This window comes from Schistocerca piceifrons, chromosome 1 (assembly GCF_021461385.2).
Source record: "Schistocerca piceifrons isolate TAMUIC-IGC-003096 chromosome 1, iqSchPice1.1, whole genome shotgun sequence".
Lineage (NCBI taxonomy): Eukaryota > Metazoa > Arthropoda > Insecta > Orthoptera > Acrididae > Schistocerca > Schistocerca piceifrons.
In genome coordinates this window covers 726,447,713-726,472,312 of record NC_060138.1, presented here as the reverse complement: position 1 = coordinate 726,472,312, position 24,600 = coordinate 726,447,713, and the positions used below count along the sequence as shown (strand labels likewise).

At 38.2% G+C, this 24,600-nt stretch overlaps 1 protein-coding gene across 2 annotated transcripts in view; it reads left to right on the top strand.

Moving 5' to 3' along the window:
• Positions 1 to 21,696, top strand: part of LOC124789859 — a 115,438-nt gene extending 93,742 nt beyond the window's left edge. The window contains exons 8-9 of one of the 2 annotated variants that reach the window (XM_047257374.1): positions 15,509 to 15,765; positions 21,390 to 21,696. In XM_047257374.1, coding sequence (XP_047113330.1) covers positions 15,509 to 15,765; positions 21,390 to 21,667 — 535 coding nt within the window. In that variant the 3' untranslated portion in view covers positions 21,668 to 21,696. The remainder of the gene's footprint in view (positions 1 to 15,508; positions 15,766 to 21,389) is intronic. The other variant, XM_047257382.1, reaches the window with a different exon arrangement.
• Positions 21,697 to 24,600: the final 2,904 nt, after the last annotated feature.

The following is a 24,600-nucleotide window of genomic DNA, read 5'->3' as shown; positions in this document are numbered from 1 at the left end:
AAAGGATATGGCACAGAACATATTGTGGAATAAGTTTGGACAGCACATGCTTGTGATGGCACTGAAAATTCCTTCAAGAATGTGGGAAGAAGAATTGCTCATCAATGCAGATTTTAAGTGTGGATTATAACAATATATGTGAAACCTGTTTCAGATCGAAGGAGTGGCATTTATTAAAATGGGCAAATTGTTTGTGATTCCTTGGCTTAATATAGAGCCATCAGAGAGGTGGAGCTCAGCTTCAAAGAAATTGTCTTGATGAGAAGAGTTTCAACTAAAATATTTCACATATCACTTTGGGATTGGGAGGAAAGAGGACAGTGTATCTTGCCAAGACCACCTTTCCTAAATATATTGTCACTAAATCTGAATCAGCTAAGTAGTTCAGGATGTTGGGTGTGACAGTAGATGTTTCCTCCAGATAGTCTGTAAGTAGGGTGGCATATGGGTAATCTTAGAGGGTGCTGTGCAAGTTCACATGATTCCTTCTTTTACGGATAAGGAAATAGTTGGTCTTGTACACAAGGAATGAGATGGTAGGATTTTTGTTCACTGCTTTTTACTAAGGTACTTTTCTATATGTGTTCTGGGAAGCACAGAAAATGACTGTTAACAGAATAGCCATGGACCCTTCTTCATTACACATTGGTGTTTACTGCAGAGATAATGGCCATCATGTAAATTTTCTAGTTTATCTAACAAGATCTGGATCGTATCTGACTTGTTTGGTAAATACTTTATGATTAAAGGAGGCCACTCACTACAGAGCACCCCCCTCCCCCAAAACAAAAACACACACACACACACACACACACACACACACACACACACACACACACACACACCCCTTCATACATAGTATATTTGTACTCTAGCTCAAGAGAGGATTTACTCCGAAATCTAGAAAGTTTTTGTGTATGATGCCTCAACACTTCTGCTTTTTGGTCGGTGATCTCCTTTATGAATAAAGTATTTACATTCTTCCAGAACGTTCCTGACTTGTTTAGTGCAACATAAACTCTCACTACCCCAGCAGTAGGGAGGAACAATGGCATTCATATTACAAACCTAATGCACATGGTTATTCAGCACCAGTGAAATGGAACTTCAATACTTTTCACAGGATGTCATCATTCCAAGGCATCCAATAAAACTAGTGTGAAGACCACCTCAAAAAAGGGTGCGTAAACAGTAAATTCTCACTTATTGTAAATTTCAGTATATTCAACCACTCCTCTGAACATAAAGTGAAGAGATATAGTACATGTGATATAAATCACACATTCATTTTGTGTGAGTGGTATGATTAGCAGGTAACTTACGGCTAGAGACTAAGAGATTTGAAACACCAATTTCCCCACTAATATCACGCTATCCTCATTTCCATAAACAAAACCTTACAAAATCATTATGGAAAAAGTAGACTGCTACTCATACTATAGAGGAGGCATTGCGTAGCAGATACACAGAATGGAAAGACAGCTATACATATCAGCTGTCAGTAAAAAAGCCCCCTTCCATACTAGAAAAACACACATTCACATGAGCATAACTCAGACACGTATGACCACTGTCATTGTCCACTGTGGCAAGACAGCAGACTGCAACTGTTCCTGAAGCAGACATCAGTCTGCTGTGGGTTGTGGGAGTAAGGAGGTGGCATGAGGCGGGGAGGAGGTGGTATGGTATGGTATGGTATGGTATGGTATGGTTGGTATGGTAGGGTAAGGGTGGGGGAATCTGTAGTGCTGTTTGTGGGAGTGTGCAGGGATGTAGGGATGTGGTGGGGCTGCTAGGTGTAGCTGAGCGGTTTGGGGAAAGGGGGGGGGGGGGAGGAGGGAAGGGGGGGGGGGGGAGAGGAGAAGAGGAGGAAAAGACACAAAGGTTGAGGCCAGGGGGAGCTAGGGGAACATAGAATGTACTGCAGAGAGTGTTTCCATGTGCACATTTCAGTAAAGCTAGTGTTGGTGGGAGGGACCATATGGCTTAGGCTGTTAAGCAGTCATTGAATTGAAGCACATTGTCTTGGGTGGTATGTTCAGCAGCTGGCCGGTCCAGCTGTCTTGTGGATATACAGCTTGTTAGTTGTCATGTCCACATAGAAAGCAGCATAGTGATTGCAGCTTAGTTTGTAGATTATATGGCTGCTTTCACAGGTAGCCCTGCCTTTGATGGAATAGGAGATGCATGTGACCGGACTGGAGTAGATAGTGGATGTATTGGACACATCTTGCACCTATGCCTGTTGCAGCGATATAAGCCAAGAGGCAAGGGGCTTGGAGCAGGGGTGGAGTAAGGATGGGAAATACCCAGGCAAATGAGTAAAAATGATGTAAGTAATGTATAAAGTTTTGAAAGTGTTGAAAAACACATGCAGGGGATGTAGTAAGAACAGGCAAGTTCCCTCCCCTATTGGGTGAGCATCCTCCTCCTGCTTCCCTTAATTCAATTTTTTACTTTCTTCAATTTTTACAAAAATGGTCTATTTTTTTTGGAGACATCTGTTATGTCAAGAAATAATTCCAGTGAAATTCTTCTCAAAGGAGGTCATATGCATGTTTTAAGGAAGATAATATTACAAAAATTATAGATTGCTACTTGCCATATAAAGGAGACATTGAGTTGCAACCAGGCACAATGAAAAGACTGCTATACTTTTTAGCTTTCGGCCAAAAGGCCTTCTTGTGAAGTAAAAAACACACATGCATACACATTCACAGAAGTTCAACTTGGACACACACGTGACCACACTGTATGGCCAGATGCAGTAGACGTGTTACTTCAGAAGAAGGCGTGTGCCTGTCTGTGACTCAACATCTCCTCTATATGATGAGCAGCACTCTATGCATTTCATTATAATATTGTTCTTATTCCATCTTGGACTTTCCAGTTTTTGGTCTTAAGCAAGATAAACAGTTTTCAAGACATTCTATCTGGAAGATTAAAAGTCTTTTAACCAGTGAATTTGGCATAATTTTCAACTTCGGTTTTACGTCAGTTAAATCTTTCTCCTCAACTACTTGCCTTTTATACTTGGAGAAATGTATTTGTAGTACATAAATGTTAGTACTAAAGTCTAAAGGTAAACAAAGGAGAAGGAAAAAAGAAAACAGTGACATTGCTTTTAAAACTCACATTTACTGTTTCTAAACAATTTTGCTATACAATTGTTTGTTCAGTGTTATGTACCTTAATGTTAATTTCTCATTCAAATTAAGAATTATTTTAGAATTAATAAACAATTATTGTCTTTATATACATTTAAAATCATCATATATGTGACAACTAAAATACCACAATATCTGCTGAACAGATAAGCTGTTGTGTGTAAATATTAACAGAAAACCATGATCCAGATCTTCTGTCAAATTCCTCTGAAGGGTCTACAAAATTGCGTACTTCTTGAAAGTTGGTATCATGAGGGTGGCCTCTTTTTCAGACAGAGGAGTGGTTTAATACTAATTTAGCATAGCAATCTTAGTGATAACAGGCTACTGCAGCTACTAAACAGTAAACACTGTGGATGTATTCAACAACCTTTTCACCAAAATCATAATGGTGTTTCTCTTCTTTCTCAAGCAATGTGTTTCAGAGCTAAAGAACAAACTTCAAACCTTTCACGATGTTTATGAAGTTTTTTCCTCGCTGGCTCTAAGTCACTTTTCCAGTACATATGAAAGTCTTTTTTGAAATTGAATGGACGAGATAAAGATGTTCTTATACTTCTATCATCTATTTGTGCAGCTCTCTGACTAATTAAATGTAAATGGACAGATAAAAAGATCTACTCACCAGGTGGTGGCAGGGGAACACACACTCAAAAGGATTTAACTTTCACAAGGTTGTGGAGCCAGTGGCTCCTTCTGGTGGAAGAGTTGAAGAGGAAGGAAGACGGGTGAAGTAAAAGGACTGGAGAGGTTTACGGGAAGGGGTACAGTTTAGAAAAGTCACCTAGGTCAAGAGAGGCTTACTGGAGGGGATGAGAAGGAAAGACTGATTAATTAGTTTTTTTACATTGCATTTCTTAATGTATTTTCTCATCAACATACCTTACGGTCTTCAATCACTCCAATGTTTTGTATAACAGTATGAGCCTCGTACTTCCATTCTTAGCTGATATGTATCAGTTTCCAAGTGTCTTATTTCAAAACAGATTTATCACAAGTAAAACAAGTGATAGGGTCCAGCATTAGTCTTCTCTCAGCCCACAGAAAAGAAAAGAAAGAAAGAAGAAACACTATAAACTGAACTGTTCCACACAGCTTTAATAAGTTCACAACATAAACTGAACTAAACTGGGAATGGGTGTGGAAAAAGATCAGCAACAGTGGTAGGGGAACAGTCACTGAATGGGAAGGAGAACTTTGCATTTTCATTGTTGGACGCCTACGCCTGACTTCAACAATATTGAATGTACAAGAAATTTCATAAAGTTTAAAATACACACAATATTTCCATATACATGATGAAACTGAAATTCCTTCCTCAGCTGCAATCGGCATTGAAAAAAATTCAGTTGTGACAAGTGAAAATTTGTGCTGGTCTGGGACTTGAACCCGGTCTTCCTGCTTTACCTGAGCAGTCGCCTTTACCACTTTGGCTATGCGAGCACGCTTCCCTTGAGACTCAAATTCCCAACTTGTCAGACACTACAGATGCAGTGCCACCTACCAATTACCCTCACTGCTTGCAGCCCCACATAGATTCCTGCAATAGTTCGGACAGGCTGCATCCACACTAAATGATCATTCAATGAGCATATGTTCATATGTCGTGTCTGTTCTTTGATATGTCCTAACAAACCCGCACCACACATTACATTCCATATACTTAATTATTGTTTTCATATACATAACAGACTAAGCTGCAAAATCTGCAAAACTGTATCCTATTCCAACTCCCATATCTCCAACACTATATGTCTGACTTAAAATGTGCCCATGACCATTCTTGTGTAGATTTTTGTAAGAAATATTTGTTGTAAATACTGTTGCCTTCTAAAAGTGAATGGTTTATGAAAAAAAAAAAAAAACAAAACAAAAAACAAAAAAAATTAAAAAGTAAAAGAAATTGAATTTTGGAGGAGGGGTTAAAGAGCGGATGCACCCTCCTTAAGGGGACAAACTTCCCTGTTTCTTACTACTAGACCCTAAACCCCATATGAGTATTTTCTCTAAGTTTCAAAACTTAAAAATTTATTTTAACCATTTGCCTTTCTCTTTTTTCCCACATCTTGCCTTGTGTACAAGAATATTATGTGGTTTCAGTGGCTGGTGGAATACCACTGTGGAAGGGGTAGAAAGACTACTGGGTGGGATATTCCTCATTTCAAGGAATGATGAGAGATACTTGAAAATGTAGCAGAGGATGTGGTTCAGTTGCTCCAGCTCATCTTGGTACTGAGTTATGAGAGGAGTGCTCCATTGGGCCGGACAGGGGTGTGTGGGAGGTGGCAAGTGACTGAAGAGACAAAGCATGGGAGATCTGTTTCTGCGCAAGATTGGGAGTGTCATTTTGATCTATAAAGGTCTCAGTGAGGTCCTTGGTATATTTGGTGAGGGACTGCTCATCACTACAGATGCAACCACCACAGGTGGCTAGGCTGTGTAAAATGGGTGGCAGCTGTTGAAGTGGAAGTATTGCTGGAGGATGATAGGTTTGATATGGACTGAGGTACTTATGTTGCCATTCTATAGCAGTGGAGGTTAATATTGAGGATGGTGGCTGTGTGGGATGAGGAAGACAAGGTGAAGTGAATGGGGGACAACATGTTGAGTTTCTGGATAGGGTGTCCTCACCCTCGGTCTGGATCTCACAGATGTCATCAGTGAATGTGAACCACATGAGGGGTTTGGGAGTCTGGGTATTTAGGAAGGATTCCTCTAGAAGGCCCGTGAATAGGTTAAGACAGGGTGATGCCATGCAGGTGCCCACTGCTGTGCCACATATTTATTTGTAGGTGACACCTCAAAGGAGAGGTAGTTGTGGGTGAGCATATAATTGGTCATGGTGAGGAGGATGTAAGTTTGGAGTCAGGCAGGCATTGGGAAAGGTAATTTGGAGTGGCGAAATCACGGGCATCGAGAATGTTGTTGTGGCATTAGCAGTGATGAGCAGGGCACCGTGTGATTAAGGAACACGCTGATGTGTTGAAGAAAATTTTTGGTTTATTTTGTATAGGAGGGTAGGTTGTGAGTAATAATTGGTCTATGAGAGCAGAATTCTCTGTGGGGACACAGTAACTGGTCACAATGGAGCATCCTGGTTAGTTGGAATTATGGACTTTTGGGAGCATGTAGGAGGTGGGGTGAGAGCTTCTGGGATGAGTGTAAGAATTTGAGAAGGGACTGGAAATCACGTTGGATTTCTGGAATGGGGTTGCTGGCAGGGTTTGTAGGTGGATGAATCTGATAGCAAGGCTTTTGCAGGAAAGATTCATGACTGTTTCTCAAGTCTATTTAATTCTGGATTCTGTATGATGATAGAAAGGAGTAAGTTTTTGGGGAAAGGTTTGTCGGCTAAGAGGGGCTGTGAGGGAAGTTTGCAGTCTCATGTAGAGGTGGTGGATAGTTATAGTCCAAGGTGGAAGTAGGAAGTGAACAGGATGGGGAGTTATTTGAAGTGTTGGTGTACATACCTGCTCCAGTTCCTGAAGGGCAAGAGTTTGTGTATGAGATGGGATGAAGGAATTTGAGATTGCAGAGGTGAAGAATTTTATGGCTAGGGAGGTGTTGCAAGGTGGTTTGGGGCATGATTTACATGGTTTTACAGGACTAGGTTGGTGAGGGTTACAGACTCACAGAATGTGAATAGAGGAGGTCATTGTGGAAGGAGGGGCTGCAGCCGGAGAGCGATAATTTGATGGTTAGGCCATTTGGGAGATTCCATGAGCTAAGCAGTAATGCAGGGATGGTATGTGGGACTGGATTCTGGCTAGGGATAGGAGAACTTTTCTGTAGTGGCGCAGATGGAAGGAGCAAGAATCAATAGTGGAGGATAAAAAATGCATAAAAATATGTGGGCTTTCACGAATTGTTACTTCCACGTGAAATACGCTAAACCGTACTAGGCACAAAGTATTAGGTTGGTCCAACCCGATTTCAGGTGGAAACATCTCTCCTCAAGATGCTCTGTAATGTGACTACAATTTCCACCCTCTTTATCACCCAGAATGTCCCTGAACTGAGTGACCTTCATGTTGGCAGCAAACTGTAGATTTTGTACTTATTGTTCTCTGTTTAAAAGACAGCCAACTTAAGTCTGTTAAAAGTTTTATGTACCACAATTTTATAATGATTATCAATAATAAGTCTCACATTAGAACATGAATATCTTTTTAGCTTAATGTGGTTTCACCATTGGACATGATTGAAACAGAGAGAAACCTGTGCGCATATTTGTGTGTGTGTCAGCACTCGGCCACTGCCTTATGATACAGTAAATAAAACTTATAACACAGTGTTGGTTAAAGCACTGAAACTGGCAGTCTTCCTAAACAGAGAACAGTAGGCATGAAATCTACAGCTTGTATGTCCTATGCTTTCCTGAATTTTACACTTTTTTGGATCAGTCCACTGAAAGTGTAAAAAGGTTTTACTGTAGCAGCTTTTTTGTTTTCTCAGGATGTATCCTTGTCCTCTTCAATTGTTTTCATTTGTCTTTTTTCCCCATTAGATTTCCTACAATTTTTATCCTTCATTTGCACTGTGATATTTGCTTTTAATTGGTTTCTAACAATCATAATACATGCATTTGTTGCTGTCGCTACTGTTGCTGCTGTTGTTGTTAGTGTTTTGTATTAATGCAATAAGCTTTTGTGTGAGACATTTTGAATGAAACCTGGCATATTAAAACCACATGCTATGCAAGAACATGGATACCAATCCTTGTCTTATGCTGGCCATGCACCTTGGTTAGGCAAAAGCTTGCTCATATAGATAGTGTGGGGTTTGCATCCTTGTCTGGCACATGCATTTAATCAGCCACAGTTTGCTCTACATCTACTTGGATACTCTGCAGATCATAAGCAAGTGCCTGGCAGTGTTCATCAAACCGCCTTCACAATAATTTTCTGTTATTTCATTTTTGAACAGCACGTGGAAAAAACGAACAACTATATATTTCCATGTGAGCTCAGATTTCCCATATTTTGTTATGATGGTCATTTCTCCCTATGTAGATAAGCAACAACAAAATATTTTAGCATTCAGAGAAGAAAGTTGGCAGTTGAAATTTCGTGTGAACATGCCACCGTCTTTGTTTTAATGCTGTCCACACCAAATCCTGTATCATGCCAGTGACACTCTCTCTCCCTATTTCTTGATAACACAAAATGTGCTGCTCTTCTTTGAACTTTCTAGATGTACTCTGATAGGTCTGTCTGGTAAGGATCCCTCACCATAAATCAGTGCTACAAAAGAGGACGGACAAGTGTAGTGTAGGCAGTCTCTTTAGCAGATCCATTGCATCCTCAAAGTATTCTGCCAATAGAATGCAGTCTTTAATTCGCCTTCCCCACAACATCTATATGTTACCTCCAACTTAAAATGTTTGTAATTGTAAGTCCTAGGTATGCAGTTGAATTTGTGGCCTTTAGATTTGACTGAGTCATCGTGTAACCAAAGCACCTGTTAGCACTCATGTAGATGACCACACACTTCTCATTATTTAAGGTCAATTGCCAATTTTCTCATCATACAGATATCTTTTTTATACCTTTTTGAATTTGTTTTGATCTCATAATGACTTTATTAGACGATAAATGACAGTTTCATTATAATCTTCATTTCACTACAAATTGGAAGTTTCATGCTAGTATATTGAATTCAGTGCAACATCTGAGTAGTTTCCTTAGCAAACAGTTGTAATTTTATCTCTGTCTTTTATTTCTGTTTGCATGTTATATATATTATATGACTTTGTTGGCTAATTATGTGAAGGGCTAGGTAAACATTCTAACATGTTCAGTTCTAGATAGCACAATATATTTTACAACCTTTTGACATTCTTAGTATAGTTATTTTAATAGTTTACATCTTGGAGGCACTTTCATATGTATTATACAGATAGGCACAACAAAGACTGGCCCCAGCAGCCAAAGACTGCAGTTGCATGCACCCGTGTGTGTGTGTGTGTGTGTGTGTGTGTGTGTGTGTGTGTCTGAGAAGGCCTTCTTGGCTGAAAGCTACTTGTTGACAGGCTTTTTGTTGCGCCTGTCTGCCGGCTGAGCACCTCCGCTATATGGTGAGTAGCTGCTATCCTTTTCATAAAACTGTCATTATTCCATCCTGGACTTTTCCATTGTTTGTATTATTTATACAGATACTCACAACATTCAGTGAAGTCACGTGTGTTAGACAATCATTTTTTAAGCAGAGGTTACATGTGTAATCTGATAATAAATCTGTCATGCACTTTATTTTGAAAGTATCCATTACAGCTTTAGTCCATATTTGTGATATGTTTATAATCACAGAAAGAGCTGACATCCACAGGCTACATGTGTGAACTGGTTCAGTTGATCCAAATAGTAAGAGATTTATTTATTTTTATTTATTTATTTATCTTACAGCTCGAAACATGTATTTAACACACACGGGCAATGTTATAACAATTGCATTTAGATTATTAATAATCAATATAAATAGATTACATGCTATTAAGTAAAAGATCATTTAAGTATATTTAACATAGCATTCCTGAGGTCAAATCATGCCAGCACCATACTGTATGGGCACTTCAATATAAGCCATTTTTTAAACTCATTTTTAAAAATTCTGCCAGAAAGCTGTTTCAGATTGTTTGGCAGAGAATTATAAAATATTGCTCCCTAATGAATGGGGTATTTGTTGTTAGATTCAATCGTCTGCTCACCATATGAAAGTCTGATTTGTGTCTTGTATTGTAATCATGGATTTCCATATTCCTGTTGGTCACTTTTTTGTCTTTTTTTACTAATAATATTGATTGAAACATATATACTGCATAGATAGTCATAATATTAAACTTAATAAACAGGTTTTTGCAAGAAGTTCTGGGTCTTACTTTTGCCATAGTTCTTATTACTCTTTTCTGCAATACAAATACCCTTCTTATAAAAAATGTATTGGCTACACCCACCCCACAATACAATTCCATAAGATAGATCGGGATACACCAACCCAAAATACGCCATTTTTATTGCTTCAATATCTAAATATTGAACTAATCGCCTTAGTAAATACAGACTAGATGTTATTTTACCACAGACATGATCTATTTGCTGTTTCCACAAAAGTCTGTCATCTATATATATCCCCAGAAATTTACATTCTGAATAGGTATTTTCCTGAATGTCCTAATTTACAACAGTATTTTTATTTGAGCCACTTGTCTTAAATTAAATTAGTTTTGTTAATATTGACCCTCAGGTTTTCTTTTTCAAAATGTGTTTGGGCTTTTTCAACAAAATTCTGTACCATCATTACTACATGCCCAGCAAACCCCAGAGGTGTCATCAGCATACATAGTAATACGATGACTGGTGTCTAATACTTTTGGGAAATCATTCACGTAGCAAATAAACAAGAAGGGGCCCAAGATAGAGCCTTGTGACACACCAAAATATATATTTCTTATCTTTGATCTTCTTTTTTCGATTACCTCTCCATTATCATACACAACTTCTGTGCATTGTTGTCTATCTTTAAGGTAAGATTCTATCTACAGAGAATTAAGCTGGATGTTTTACTTGGAGAGAGCATTTAGATTGTAGTTGCAATTCCAGTAGCTACTTTTTTACAACTAACAGTTTCACAAATGTGAGATTGGTAAAAGGACTTCAGTTGCACAAGGAGGATTTCCAACTGATAATGATGTGATGTGACTTCAGTCACATACAGCAGTGAAACATTGTGCCAGTATTGCTGATGCTGTCTAATAGGATTGTTTTTCTTTACCACTGAGCTACCAGTTTCAGTCCACATTCATATTTTCACCTTTTAAATAATGTGGCACTTTTGCAAGTGAATGTACACCATGTGACACACTTTTCTGCTGACTTCTGTGCAATATGAGAGAATAATGCACTTTGAGGATTTATTTTAAGTGTTACACTGTTCGATATTGTTGTTAGTACCATATCATCTAAAAGTAGGAGCAATTAATAGTGCTTTCTCTTTTGGAATATGTTTTTCTGCCTTGCACATACATCCCTGCCTTCTGGTAACACATTACCTGCAGCTGATGATTACAGACAGAATGTTGGTCTGATTTACCTAATTTTACTTCTTTTCTGAAAAAAATCTTTAACTCCAAATGAGAGAGCATGTTTTCCATTATAGCTATGCAACAAGATTAATGGACATCTTACTTCAGGGATAAATGGTATGGAAAGCACACTATTCAAAATAACTTTGTTCGGATACAGAAGTTGCTGTCTGCTGTTAAATAAATATATGTTTGTTTTTAGTTTCATTTTGGGTACAATATTAATCCATATTGAGAGACAGTTAGGTTGATCACAGAGCACAAAGAAGTATACACTCATTTTAGGTTTCTGTAACATAGAAATATTGCTGTAGAACAGCTTAAAATCTGTTTTGTAATATTTTAACTAAAAAGCATGGTATACCCAATATGTTTTGGTTCAAGAATAAGGCCCTCATCGATGTTCACTCTGCTTTCTGCAGTTTTGAGAGTATTGAAGTAGATAGAGATGGATTAGCTACATCATGTGTTTAGTATTATTCGTTGTTGTTGTGGTTGTGGTCTTTAGTCCTGAGACTGGTTTGTCGCAGCTCTCCAGGCTACTCTATCCTGTGCAAGCTTCATCATCTCCCAGTACCTACTGCAACCTACATCCTTCTGAATCTGCTTAGTGTATTCATATCTTGGTCTCCCTCTACGATTTTTACCCTCCACGCTGCCCTCCAATACTAAATGGGTGATCCCTTGATGCCTCAGAACATGTCCTATCAACCGATCCCTTCTTCTAGTCAAGTTGTGCCAGAAACTCCACTTCTCCCCAATTCTCTTAAATACCTCCTCATTTGTTATGTGATCTACCCATCTAATCTTCAGCATTCTTCTATAGCACCACATTTCGAAAGCTTCTATTCTCTTCTTGTCTAAACTATTTATCGTCCGTGTTTCACTTCCATACATGGCTACATTCCATACAAATACTTTCAGAAATGCTTTCCTTGCCATTACCAGTCTACATTTTATATCCTCTCTACTTCGACCGTCATCAGTCATTTTGCTCCCCAAATAGCAAAACTCCTTTACTACTTTAAGTGTCTCATTTCCTAATTAATTCCCTCAGCGTCACCCAACTTAATTCGACTACATTCCTTTATCCTCGTTTTGCTTTTGTTGATGTTCGTCTTAGATCCTCCTTTCAAGACACTATCCATTCTGTTCAACTGCTCTTCCAAGTCCTTTGCTGTCTCCGACAGAATTGCAACGAACCTCAAAGCTTTTATTTCTTCTCCATGTATTTTAATACCTACTCTGAATTTTTCTTTTGTTTCCTTTACTGCTTGCGCAATATACATATCAAATAACATCGGGGAGAGGCTACAACCCTGTCTCACTCCCTTCCCAATCACTGCTTCCCTTTCATACCCCTCGACTCTTATAACTGCCGTCTGGATTCTGTACAAATTGTAAATACCCTTTTCGTCCCTGTATTTTACCCCTGCCACCTTCAGAATTTGAAAGAGAGTATTCCAGTCAACATTGTCAAAAGCTTTCTCTAAGTCTAGAAATGTAGGTTTGCCTTTCCTTAATCTATCTTCTAAAATAAGTCGTAGGGCCAGTATTGCCTTACGTGTTCCGATATTTCTGCGGAATCCAAACTGATCTTCCCCAAGGTCGGCTTCTACTAGTTTTTCCATTCGTCTGTAAAGAACTCGCATTAGTATTTTGTAGCCATGACTTATTAAACTGATAGTTCAGTAATTTTCACATCTGTCAGCACCTGCTTTCTTTGGAATTGAAATTATTATATTCTTCTTGAAGTCTGAGGGTATTTCGCCTGTCTCATACATCTTGCTCACCAGATGGAAAGTGTTTTGTCAGAACTGTCTCTCCCAAGGCTGTCAGTAGTTCTAATGGAATGTTGTCTACTCCCGGTGCCTTGTTTTGACTCAGGTCTTTCAGTGCTCTGTCAAACTCTTCACGCAATATCGTGTCTCCCATTTCATCTTCATCTACATCCTCTTCCATTTCCATAATATTGTCCTCAAGTACACTGCCCTTGTACAGACCCTCTATATACTCCCTCCACCTTTCTGCTTTCCCTTCTTTGCTTAGAACTGGGTTTCCATCTGAGCTCTTGATATTCATACAAGTGGTTCTCTTTTCTCCAAAGGGCTCTTTAATATTCCTGTAGGTAGCATCTATCTTACCTTTAGTGAGATAAGCCTCTGAATCCTTACATTTGTCCTCTAGCCATCCCCGCTTAGCCATTTTTCACTTCCTGTTGATCTCATTTTTGAGACATTTGTATTCCTTTTTGCCTGCTTCATTTACTGCATTTTTATATTTTCTCCTTTCATGAATTAAATTCAATATTTCTTCTGTTACCCAAGGATTTCTACTATCCCTCGTCTTTTTACCTACTTGATCCTCTGCTGCCTTCACTATTTCATCCCTCAAAGCTACCCATTCTTCTTCTACTGTATTTCTTTCCCACATTCCTGTCAGTCGTTCCCTAATACTCCCCCTGAAGCTCTCTACAACCTCTAGTTCTTTCAGTTTATCCAGGTCCCATCTCCTTAAATTCCCACATTTTTGCAGTTTCTTCAGTTTTAATCTACAGTGTAACCAATAGATTGTGGTCAGAATCCACATCTGCCCCTGGAAATGTCTTACAATTTAAAATCTGGTTCCTAAATCTCTGTCTTACCATTATATAATCTATCTGAAACCTGTCAGTATCTCCAGGCTTCTTCCATGTATACAACCTTCTTTTATGATTCTTGAACCAAGTGTTAGCTATGATTAAGTTGTGCTCTGTACAAAATTTTACCAGGCGGCTTCCTCTTTCATTTCTTCCCCCCCAATCCATATTCACCTACTGCGTTTCCTTCTCTCCCTTTTCCTACTACCGAATTCCAGTCACCCATGGCAATTAAATTTTCGTCTCCCTTCACTACCTGAATAATTTCTTTTATCTCATCATACATTTCATCAATTTCTTTGTCATCTGCAGAGCTAGTTGGCATATAAACTTGTACTACTGTAGTAGGTGTGGGCTTCATGTCTATCTTGGCCACAATAATGCATTCACTATGCTGTTTGTAGTAGCTTACCCGAACTCCTATTTTTTTAATTCATTATTAAACCTACTCCAGCATTACCCCTATTTGTTTTTGTATTTATAACCCTGTATTCACCTGACCAGAAGTCTTGTTCCTCCTGCCACTGAACTTCACTAATTCCCACTATATCTAACTTTAACCTATCCATTTCACTTTTTAAATTTTCTAACCTACCTGCCCGATTAAGGGATCTGACATTCCACGCTCTTATCCATAGAATGCCTGTTTTCTTTCTCCTGATAACGACATCCTCTTGAGTAGTCCCCGCCCGGAGATCCGAATGGGGGACTATTTTACCTCCGGAATATTTTACCCAAGAGGAAGCTATCATAATTTAACCATACAGTAAAGCTGCATGCCCTCGGGAAAAATTATGGCTGTAGTTTCCCCTTGCTTTCAGCCGTTCACAGTACCAGCACAACAAGGCCGTTTTGGTTAGGGTTACAAGGCCAGATCAATCAATCATCCAGACTGTTGCCCCTGCAACTACTGAAAAGGCTGCTGCCCCTCTCCAGGAACCACACGTTTGTCTGGCCTCTCAACAGATACCCCTCCATTGTGGTTGCACCTACAGTGCGGCTATCTGTATCGCTGAGGCACCCAAGCCTCCCCACCAAAGGCAAGACCCATGGTTCATGGGGGTAGGAAGTATTATTCAAGCTTTATGAAATACATAAACAACAAAACTACCCCAGAATAATATTAATCTCCATTTCTTGCACTTGCATAATGGACAGCAGTGGCAAATGGCATTCCAGAAAAATTGCAAACCAGTTACAGCAGTCAGTGATGCTTCGGAGGGAGGAAGGGGGTGTATTGTAATACACTTTGCCCCTAGGTATAATTTCCTCACTCTTTAAAAGCTATGTCATATAAATATCATAACAGACAGCCAGAGTTAATAATTAAAAGGATGTTTTGTCAAACTGACTGCTAGGCAATGGCATCCTCTGTCACTTCAAAAGTTGAAAGTATTTTCTGCGTTGATACACAACATTTTGGCATTGTCAAGGATGATGTGTGTTAGCATAAGAAAGAGCGCAGTGTAGCGTGCAGATGGATGGCAGAAGGTAAGACTGGGGATGGATGAGATCTGGAGGGAGCCTATACTATTCAGTGACTAGTAAATTTACATATAGGTCTAAAAATGAAACACTCTAGCCAATCACTTCTTGATATACACCAATCTCCAATATTCACAGAATGCTGGAACTGGTCAGTTTGCCGCAAAGAGTGAGAGAGCGCTTGATATCACTTGTTTGTATATACACTCAAGATTTGAATGTTTATGATGTGGATCCAGAGGAAGATACTGATGATGAGCAAGTGCATACTGTGGCAGACCTAGCGTCCTGTATACCAGAGGCAGTAACAGAGGAAATGACAGACTTTGTAAGCAATGTAGTTGTAGAAGAACATAGCATGGATGACACATCTGCAACATGGAGTAGAAGTTGTGGTAAGTTCCTTTGTAAATGTGATTGAAACACACTTGATCAAATATGATAAGATAATAAAGTTTCTCTGATAGATTCCTAGAAATTTAATCTGAATGTAGAGTTTGATGATAACTGGACTGGTCAGTCAGTAACATAGTTTTGTCAGCCAGAGGTGCGTTTCAAAAAGAACATGTGCATCATAATTCTGAGTAATGATAAAGTATACATTAGTAATAGAAAACAGCACATTAAAATAATGGAGTTTCATAGGGAATTTTGATATCAAAAGGAGAGGGCAGTTACTCAGAATTTGACTTAGAGAATGCATCTAGTTATTTCAGAGCATGTATTATCATTACCACGAGACGCTAGGTTACAGTGAACTGTAGACAGCAAAGTACATTTCATTCTTCTCTTACTTTATTGTAGAATGCTTTTTCAAGAAAATTACTGGTACAAAATACACATTGAAATAATGTAGTGGGTAGGAGATGAAGTTACTGTACGGAGTGGCGTCAGGAAGGGCATCTGACACTAACATAGTAACAAGGCTGACCCTGCGTTGAAGTGGGACAAAGGCCCAAATAAAATGATGAAAATTATGACTTCAATAATACTGAGATATTCAGAATTTCTCTTTACTGACTGTGATTCGCAACTTCTTGCTTTCTGTTCTTTTTCGGCCTCAATGAAAGCACCCACACTGATCATAATCGAGTTTGCACACCTTTTTTAAATTAATGTGTGGTTTCACACATGTACACAGCAACTAGTTATATCACATGAACTTTGTCACACAAGACACAACAACGAATGGCAGCATGATTGTTTCCCTTGACAGGAAGCCGCAGTGTAAAAACTACAGCAATGAAGGATGAAATGGAAATAATGTTCAGAGGTCTGATAACGTAGCAGCCAAGAGCACATGACACTAAAGATGCAAAAGCAAAAAATATAAACAAATGATATTTATGTTTCATGTAGATTTATGTGCACGAAAACTAAAGGTGATAACAAAGCTTGTGTTTCGACTGTTAATTTTGTTCGTAGGATCACTATTAAGTTAATTGTGGCACTCTACATCCACTGTTATTACAACACCACAACTAATCTGAAAACAAACGAAAAATCTGCCTGCAAGTAGAGAATGTTTCTTTCTTTAAACTGGGGAAAGGAAATTGACATAATGATGGTCTCTTCGAAGTTGACACTTCCAAAAAAATGGTTGAAACAATGCAATTTCTCTTAAATATTACCACGTATGTCACACCCTTTTCAATTGAAAGGTGATATTCATACACCAAATAAAAGTAGATGTTTCCACGATTGTGGCAAGGTGCGACACGTTGATGTAAGTCATGCAGTGGCGCAAGAATAAGTCCACAGAAAATGAAACAATAAATAAAGGAAGACTTGACTGCATATCTATAAGCAGTTGTGGGTTTTGCTACTGTCTCTTTTAAGAAATGTGCTGGTTAGCTTAAATCATTTGTATCTCATGGATGTTTAAGTGATCAAAGCTCTGTGTACCTTCGTAGCTAGAGTAATCTCATTTCAAATGTGTAGGATTATTTCTTCCATTAAGCCAGTATTGTCTTCTCACACTACACATTGCTTTTGTTCAGCATCTTCCTTTCTCTGTAGCATTGCCATTGTTGTACTCAGGCAGCTTCAGACTGTCAGCTTTCATTTGTCACAGCTCAGACCAATGTAAATTCACCATTGCCGCACTTACACTTTCACTACCAGTATATTTTTGTAACTCCACAATGAAAAAGTGTGAATGACATGGGAGAGAACAGCTCTGATTTGTCATCTATAGAATGTGCCTCTGTATAATCATCATAGGAAACGAACAACTATAAACAGCATTGCCTGGCAGTTTTGTCACAAGAGAAATTGAATCTCAGCTGAAGGCAATATAATAGTGCTGCTTGTTGCTTCCAGTATTGCCAAGTCCACACATGGAAGCCTTGACATAATATTTTAGTTATATTACCTATTTATTCTCAGCTTGCTTAATCCTTTCATTTTGTTTTCTCTGCCATTCTTCTTAATCCCTTGTTGTTTTGCTTTACTTTAACAATCCACCCAGCTCCCTCCCTAAAGAAACACCTGAACCATGACACTTTTCATGTTTGAATATGCTACTTACTCCTCTGTGGTGGTATAAAGTGGAAGTACAGATGTGTGGGTTGGATGGAAAAGGCAAGTGTAATTACAGTTGGTAGTCAGTAATAATAATTAGTGAAATAAATTGCTGATAGTGTACAGAAACCAGCTACATATTGGTTTTAGGTTACTTCATTCAAAAAGTACTGTTATCAGTTTAGAATTTTTTACAGTTAATTAAATTTTTTCATGCTTTCAGCAATACAGATTATACATTGGTTTCCTGTGATTTACTCTAGGATAAACAAAAAAACATGGAAAATCTAAGATGGAATGTAACAATATGATGAAAAGGATAGTTGCTACTCACCATATAGTGGAGATTCTAAGTCACAGATAGGCACAACAAAAAGACATGTCATAAAACAAGCTTTTGGCCAACAAGGCATTTGTCAAGTCTTTTTGTTGCACCTATATGCGACTCAGCAACTCCACTATACGGTGAGTAGCAACTATTCTTTTCACAATATAAACAATAATACAAATTACAAATGTGTAACCAAAATGGTTGCACTATATATTTGCTGTACACCATCAACAACTTATTTTATGTAACAGCCACAGTCTCGAACCATGTCTATATATGATGAAATTGCAATTAGTGAAATTCTCGTGTTCTCAAGGAAAAGTATCACTACTAATGTGATTTAAAGGATACTTTTGCTACTGAATTTTGCAGCTTCGTTTTGTGAAGTGCACAGGTTTTCTTCGATAGCTTCAATGGCTGTAAGAAATTGTGGGATTTATTATTTTCATTCATAGCTGTTACTTTTTCAGAATTGTGCTATAACTTAGAATGAATTAATCACACTTACTTAGTCAAGATGGTGCACTAGCAGCAAGGGACGTACATAATAGCATATAAAAAATATAACCAAAAGTTATAAAAAGGAAGTTACTCATTAGATAAAAAGGCTCAACTGCGCCAATCAAGTATAAGCTCAAATTTTCCATTAAAATGCCTTAAAAAAAGCTTGTATAGAATTTTGATTGACAACACCATGGGCTGATGGTGTAATGGCAGTTCGTTGTGCTTTCCAATACCTTGGCAGTGAGGCTGGAACTGAGTTTTTGGAAACTACAGGTAAGTTGGCTATAAACAGTGTTTGGTACCTGAAAGTGGACAGTACTGGCCCTGAAGTGTGCAAGGGGGCAACAGCATGTGTTAATTGCCTTCGTGTGCCTATGGCCACTACTTGCCAGCATTGAAACCTGTGTACAGCTGACTTACCTGGATTTCCTGCAAACTCAGTTCCAGCTGGCAACTTAATCTTCAGGATACTGAAAAGCACAGAAAATTACAACTACACCAAAAACTTTTCATAAATAAAATTATCGGGGCTTTTTAAAACTGTTTGACTTAAAATTTATATTTGTACTTGACTGATGGTTGAGCCTTTTTATCTAGCGTATAACTTCCTTTTTATATGCCTTAATTTTACTTTTTATTTGCTTATATATGTGTTCCTAGCTGCTAGCATAACAACTTGATTGTATGCTAGTGTGATTAATAAACTCTAAGTTATCAATCTGTGGTCATGTTCATCACTTACACTCTATATAATTTTGCAATATGTCACGGCATTATGCTTTATTGGCATCTGTTAAGCCAGTATAAGTTTTCGTAATATTGTTTTTGTGCTTTACGTACATGTATGGTCATGTTATAATGATGAATATTTTCATAAATTTTGTAGCCTTCTGAAGATGACACATTAATATGTCAAAACTGGTTAAATGAAATAAATGTTCATATTATGCAGCTGACAATTTTATTCTGAAAAAGAAATTTTTGAGATCCCTTTGGTATCACACAATATTTGCAACATGATTTTCCCTGTAATAGAAGCAATTTGCATCGATGTCACATTTTAAAAATATAGATTATGTTTTGTGCTTAAATCTTGCAAACCAGTGTTGTTCTTCAAGGTAAATTCGCGGCAATTGACACCTTTGCTGTTCTTCAGTTGAGTTTTAGGTTATTTACCTAAACGAGTGATTTTTAACTTCCTCATTGCAGACAAATGTATGCAACATTCTAAATGTACAAGGTTACCCAACGAACAAACTGTCACACCTATGAAAGTTTATATGCAATAACAATAAAAGGGATGTTATAACATGTTATTAATTTTATTATACATTCAATGGTTTCCGTGTTGTAGGTCTTATCCTTCTCTCTTGTCCTAAAACAGGATATGGTACAAATTGGGAAATTAATTTAATTGTGATACACAAGGTTTCTGACTGATAATAACCATTTATTGATGCTGTTAATTGTTTCACTATAATAAAACTTCACTGAGTACTATATTGTCAACTTGTAAATGAGCTATCTGATCAGCAATCTAACTAAACATGAACCATTTTGCACAACCGACACTCTTGCCATTGATAGACAAATTATCAGAAAGTCATACCCATACATTCTGTTCACCAATGACTTGTACTGTCCCTGGTGCTAAACACAGGGCATAATCCACCTACTGCTGTGTCCATTAGATATTCTCCCATCTTGCAGATGCTATTGCTCACTGGGCTCGTATGCATAAATCAATATTTGGACAAGCTGTGATAACTGTAACCTTATAATGTACACATAAGCTCAAGCAGTAGTGGACATTATATGTTGAGTGAAGGTATGTAGGCAATGTGAAGAGCTCTATTCTTAAAAAAGCAATAAATACATGTAAGTAGACAGTAATAATAAATCCTGATGTGATGTAGTTCCTCTTCATCTACATCTACATGGTTACTCTGCAATTCCCACTTAAGTGCCTGGCAGAGGGTCCATCGAACCATTTTCATACTACTTCCCTACCATTCCACTCTCGAATGGTGCATGGGAAAAAGGAACACCTAAATCTTTCTGTTCAAGCTGATTTCTCTTATTTTATTATGATCATTTCTCCCTACATCGGTGGGTGTCAACAAAATATTTTCGCATTCGGAAGAGAAAGTTGGCAATTGAAATTTCGTAAATAGATCTCGCCACAAAGAAAACTGCCTTTGTTTCAGTGACTGCCACCCCAACTCGTGTATCATATCAGTGACACTCTCACCCCTATTGCGTGATACAGTTTGTATATTCACCTTCTAGTAAGTTGTCTGCCTCTGTACCTGAGTGGTAAGCACAGCTGATTGACATACCGGGGCTGTGGGTTGATCACCTGCCGGGTAGGATATTTTAACCACTCAGGGACTAGGTCTTCTCTTGTCCTTGTGTTCATTTCATCATAATTGATAAGCAAGTCATGAAAGCGGTGTCAAATAAAAAGATTTGCAGTAGGCTGATGAACAACCCCAGATGGGGTTTTCCAGCCAGTGTTGACATACAATCATTTCGTCTACTAAGTATAGTAAATTGTGAGGAATACTCTAAATGCAAGAAGTATTAACCTAAGTGAAGTATTGAAGATAAGTGTTTCTAACATTCGATACTAATATGGTCTCTGCTTTTTTTTCTTTACAGGGAATTTTGATTGGACCAGATGCCCTTTGGGGCTATTGCCATGGCAGAAAGGAAATAATGTGTTGGATCTTGATTTTAACAGTGATGTTTCTTGGCAGTCTTTTAAATTGCAAGAGCCTGGAGAACCAAAAAGTTGTGATGAACATGACCTACCAAGCCAAATAGATTGGAACAAAATACTGAAAAAGAGGATAAGGAAAGGAAGAGTTACAAAACGAAAAAAGAAAATAAATAATGTTCTTAAGAATGCCTTCCAGATGGTTTACAACTCTACATGAACAGTAATAAAAAGTGATCAGATACTGTTTGTTCTTGTTGCATTTAAACATCATTTTATACCATAAAAGGTTAATTCCACGACTAATATATGATCTTGTTTTTCATTTTGTATATACATGAAATTGATGGTGGTACATTATAAAGGCTATTGTTTACATGATAACTTGATTTTGCATTAACACAAAAAAGAAACTATTACCCAACTGCGGTCTTCACCGTTGTTTAAAAAAAAATCAAATGTTTCAACAATTGTGACATAATGAATGGCAGTATTCGTGTAAACATATATCCACGCTAATTTGCAACCTAATTTTACAATATAATGTATAACATGTCACAGTCTTGTGCATCATGTCAGGGAGGTGTATTACAAGAGAACAACAGAACTTAACTTTTTTTTTTTATGCGACTGATGCTGATTCTTTATGTTCCATGAATTCTGTCGTGGAGAACCTCCAGGAATGTTAAACAGCTCCAGTAGAAAACAGCATCTGTGATAAACTAGTTCTGTAGACTTCTTAACAATTAAAACAACCAATTTTTGACTAAATAATTTAATTGGGTAGATAAAAAGTCGACTCACCAAGCGGTGGCAGAAACACACAGAAAAGATTATAATTAGACAAGCTTTTGGAGTCTGTGGCTCCTTTTTCAGGCAGAAGGGTGGAAAGGGAAGGAAATGGGGTAGATTTCGGGAAAGTCACTCAGAACTGCGGGTCAGGGGAAACTTACAGCACAGGATGAGAAAGAAAGACTGATTGTTGGTGACTATATCGGACGAGATTTGAAAACCTGAGAGCTTGAAGGTGGAAGACAGGGTAATATGCAAGACGGAGATTGCTGCTTAAACATTGGCAGTAATTAATAAGAGCGAATGCTATGTGCATTATACGTAATAGGTGAGGCGAGGGAGGGGGTGAAAAATAGATGGGTGAGACAGTGAAAGATGTAAAAAACTAAAACTGAGTGTTCAAAAGATTAGTTACAGTGAGGAAATAGAGAGATAAAGGAAATTAACGTAAATTAAGGCAGCTGGGTGGTGAGAACCAGGGACATGTTGTAGTGATAGTTCCTACCTGCGGAGTTCTGAGAAACTGTTGTCTGGGGCAAGGTTCCAGCTGGCACCTTTAGTGAAACAGGCACCGAGTCATAAGTGTCATGTTGTAGAGCTTGCTTTGCAACAGGATACCATATTTACTAGAATCTAAGCCGCACTTTTTTTCCGGTTTTTGTAATCCAAAAAAACCGCCTGCGGCTTAGAATCGAGTGCAAAGTAAGCGGAAGTTCTGAAAAATGTTGGTGGGTGGCACCACAACTAACTTCTGCCGTTGAATATATGTATCGCTACACAGGTATGCTTTGCACGCACAAAGATAAATACTGGCGCCAAAACCTCTGCGTCAGTAAATAAATTAACAAAAAAAAAAGGGGTGGAAGACGAGCTTTTTTTTTTTCTTCGCCCCGAGTTTCGACCACTGCATTTTCATACGTTATCCAACGAAGGAAATACAAATTTTGTATTGTTCATCTTCGAATGTAGCAGCATTTCAATGCACTATGGAAATCCGACTGGCAAGACTGTTTGGGATGTTTGTCAATATGGGAAACTCTACATTCTGAATTTTTTCCTACCTGTGAGAAGAGATAGTTGCTAATAGAAACTTTTATGAATTGTGAATCACATGCAGTATTCTCTTCACCATAAGAATAATACGAATATAAACATTTTGGTCATGTATTCTTTCGTGTTTGCAGCTATCTCATTTAAATCCTGTCTGCCTAATTAACTATGAAACTAGAGTTAGACAACAGCAAACGCGGAAGAACACACATATCATGTCACATTTATATTCGTATTATTCTCATGCCTAATAGTGATACAGTCAGAAATGAAGCACGGCAATTGACTAGATTTTTAATCTAAGATGACTAATTTCGGTGCAGAATGTAATGTACTAAAAGAGGTGTCTGCAAAGATTTTGAAACGGAGAAAAATTTTCGCTAAACTCTCGTTCAGAACATCTTCTATCATACGCAGTCTATTATTTATTATTTGGTTCTTGTTGATCATTATCAAAGAAAGCAGCAGTGTAAGTAACAACAAATAGCAGTCTCTCTCTTCACAAAAGCAAGCCACGCAGCGAGTGGTGACAGGCCGTAAACACACTCATTATCAGAAAGCGACAAACAATGCATGGCACAATACAGTAATGCATTTTCAGCTTAGAGTGACGTAAACACCTATAACAAAGAGAACGGCACTTATCAGATCAAAGAAAAATAAGCAATCAATTCAAACCAGACGAAGCATGTGAAAAAGGAAGGGTACCCGTATAAATACGGACGGAGCACCTGACGCATAGCAGTGGCTACCTGGTAAAGCTTAACTGCTAAGCTTACGACTCGAACCAAACTACTGTAGCTGTATCATCATTCATTCGCCCTAAATTATGTCTCATATTATAATGGACCAACTTTGTTTCGATTTGGAGGTGCGGCCTAAAACTTTTCTCTCACCTTGAATTTAAAGTCTCAAATTTCAGGTGCGGCTTAGATTCGGGAAAATTTTTATTCCTTGATTTAGAGTCTCATGTTTCAGGTGCGGCTTAGATTTGAGTAAATACGGTATTACATATTGCCGGTATACATCCTCTGTCTATGCCCATTCATCATAATCTATTCTTCTATGTCTTGCATATTACTCTGTCTTCCACCTTTAAGCTTTCAGGTTTTGAAATCTCATTCGATGCAGTCCTCAACAATCATTCTTTATTTCTCATCCTGTGCGGTAAGTCTTCCCATACCTGTGGCTCTGGGTGACTTTCCCGAAATCTGCCCCTTTTCCTTCACCCCTCTTCCTTCCCCTTCAACCCTTCTGCCTGGAGGAGTAGCTACTGGCTCCAAAAGCTTGCATTATAACCTTTTACATGTG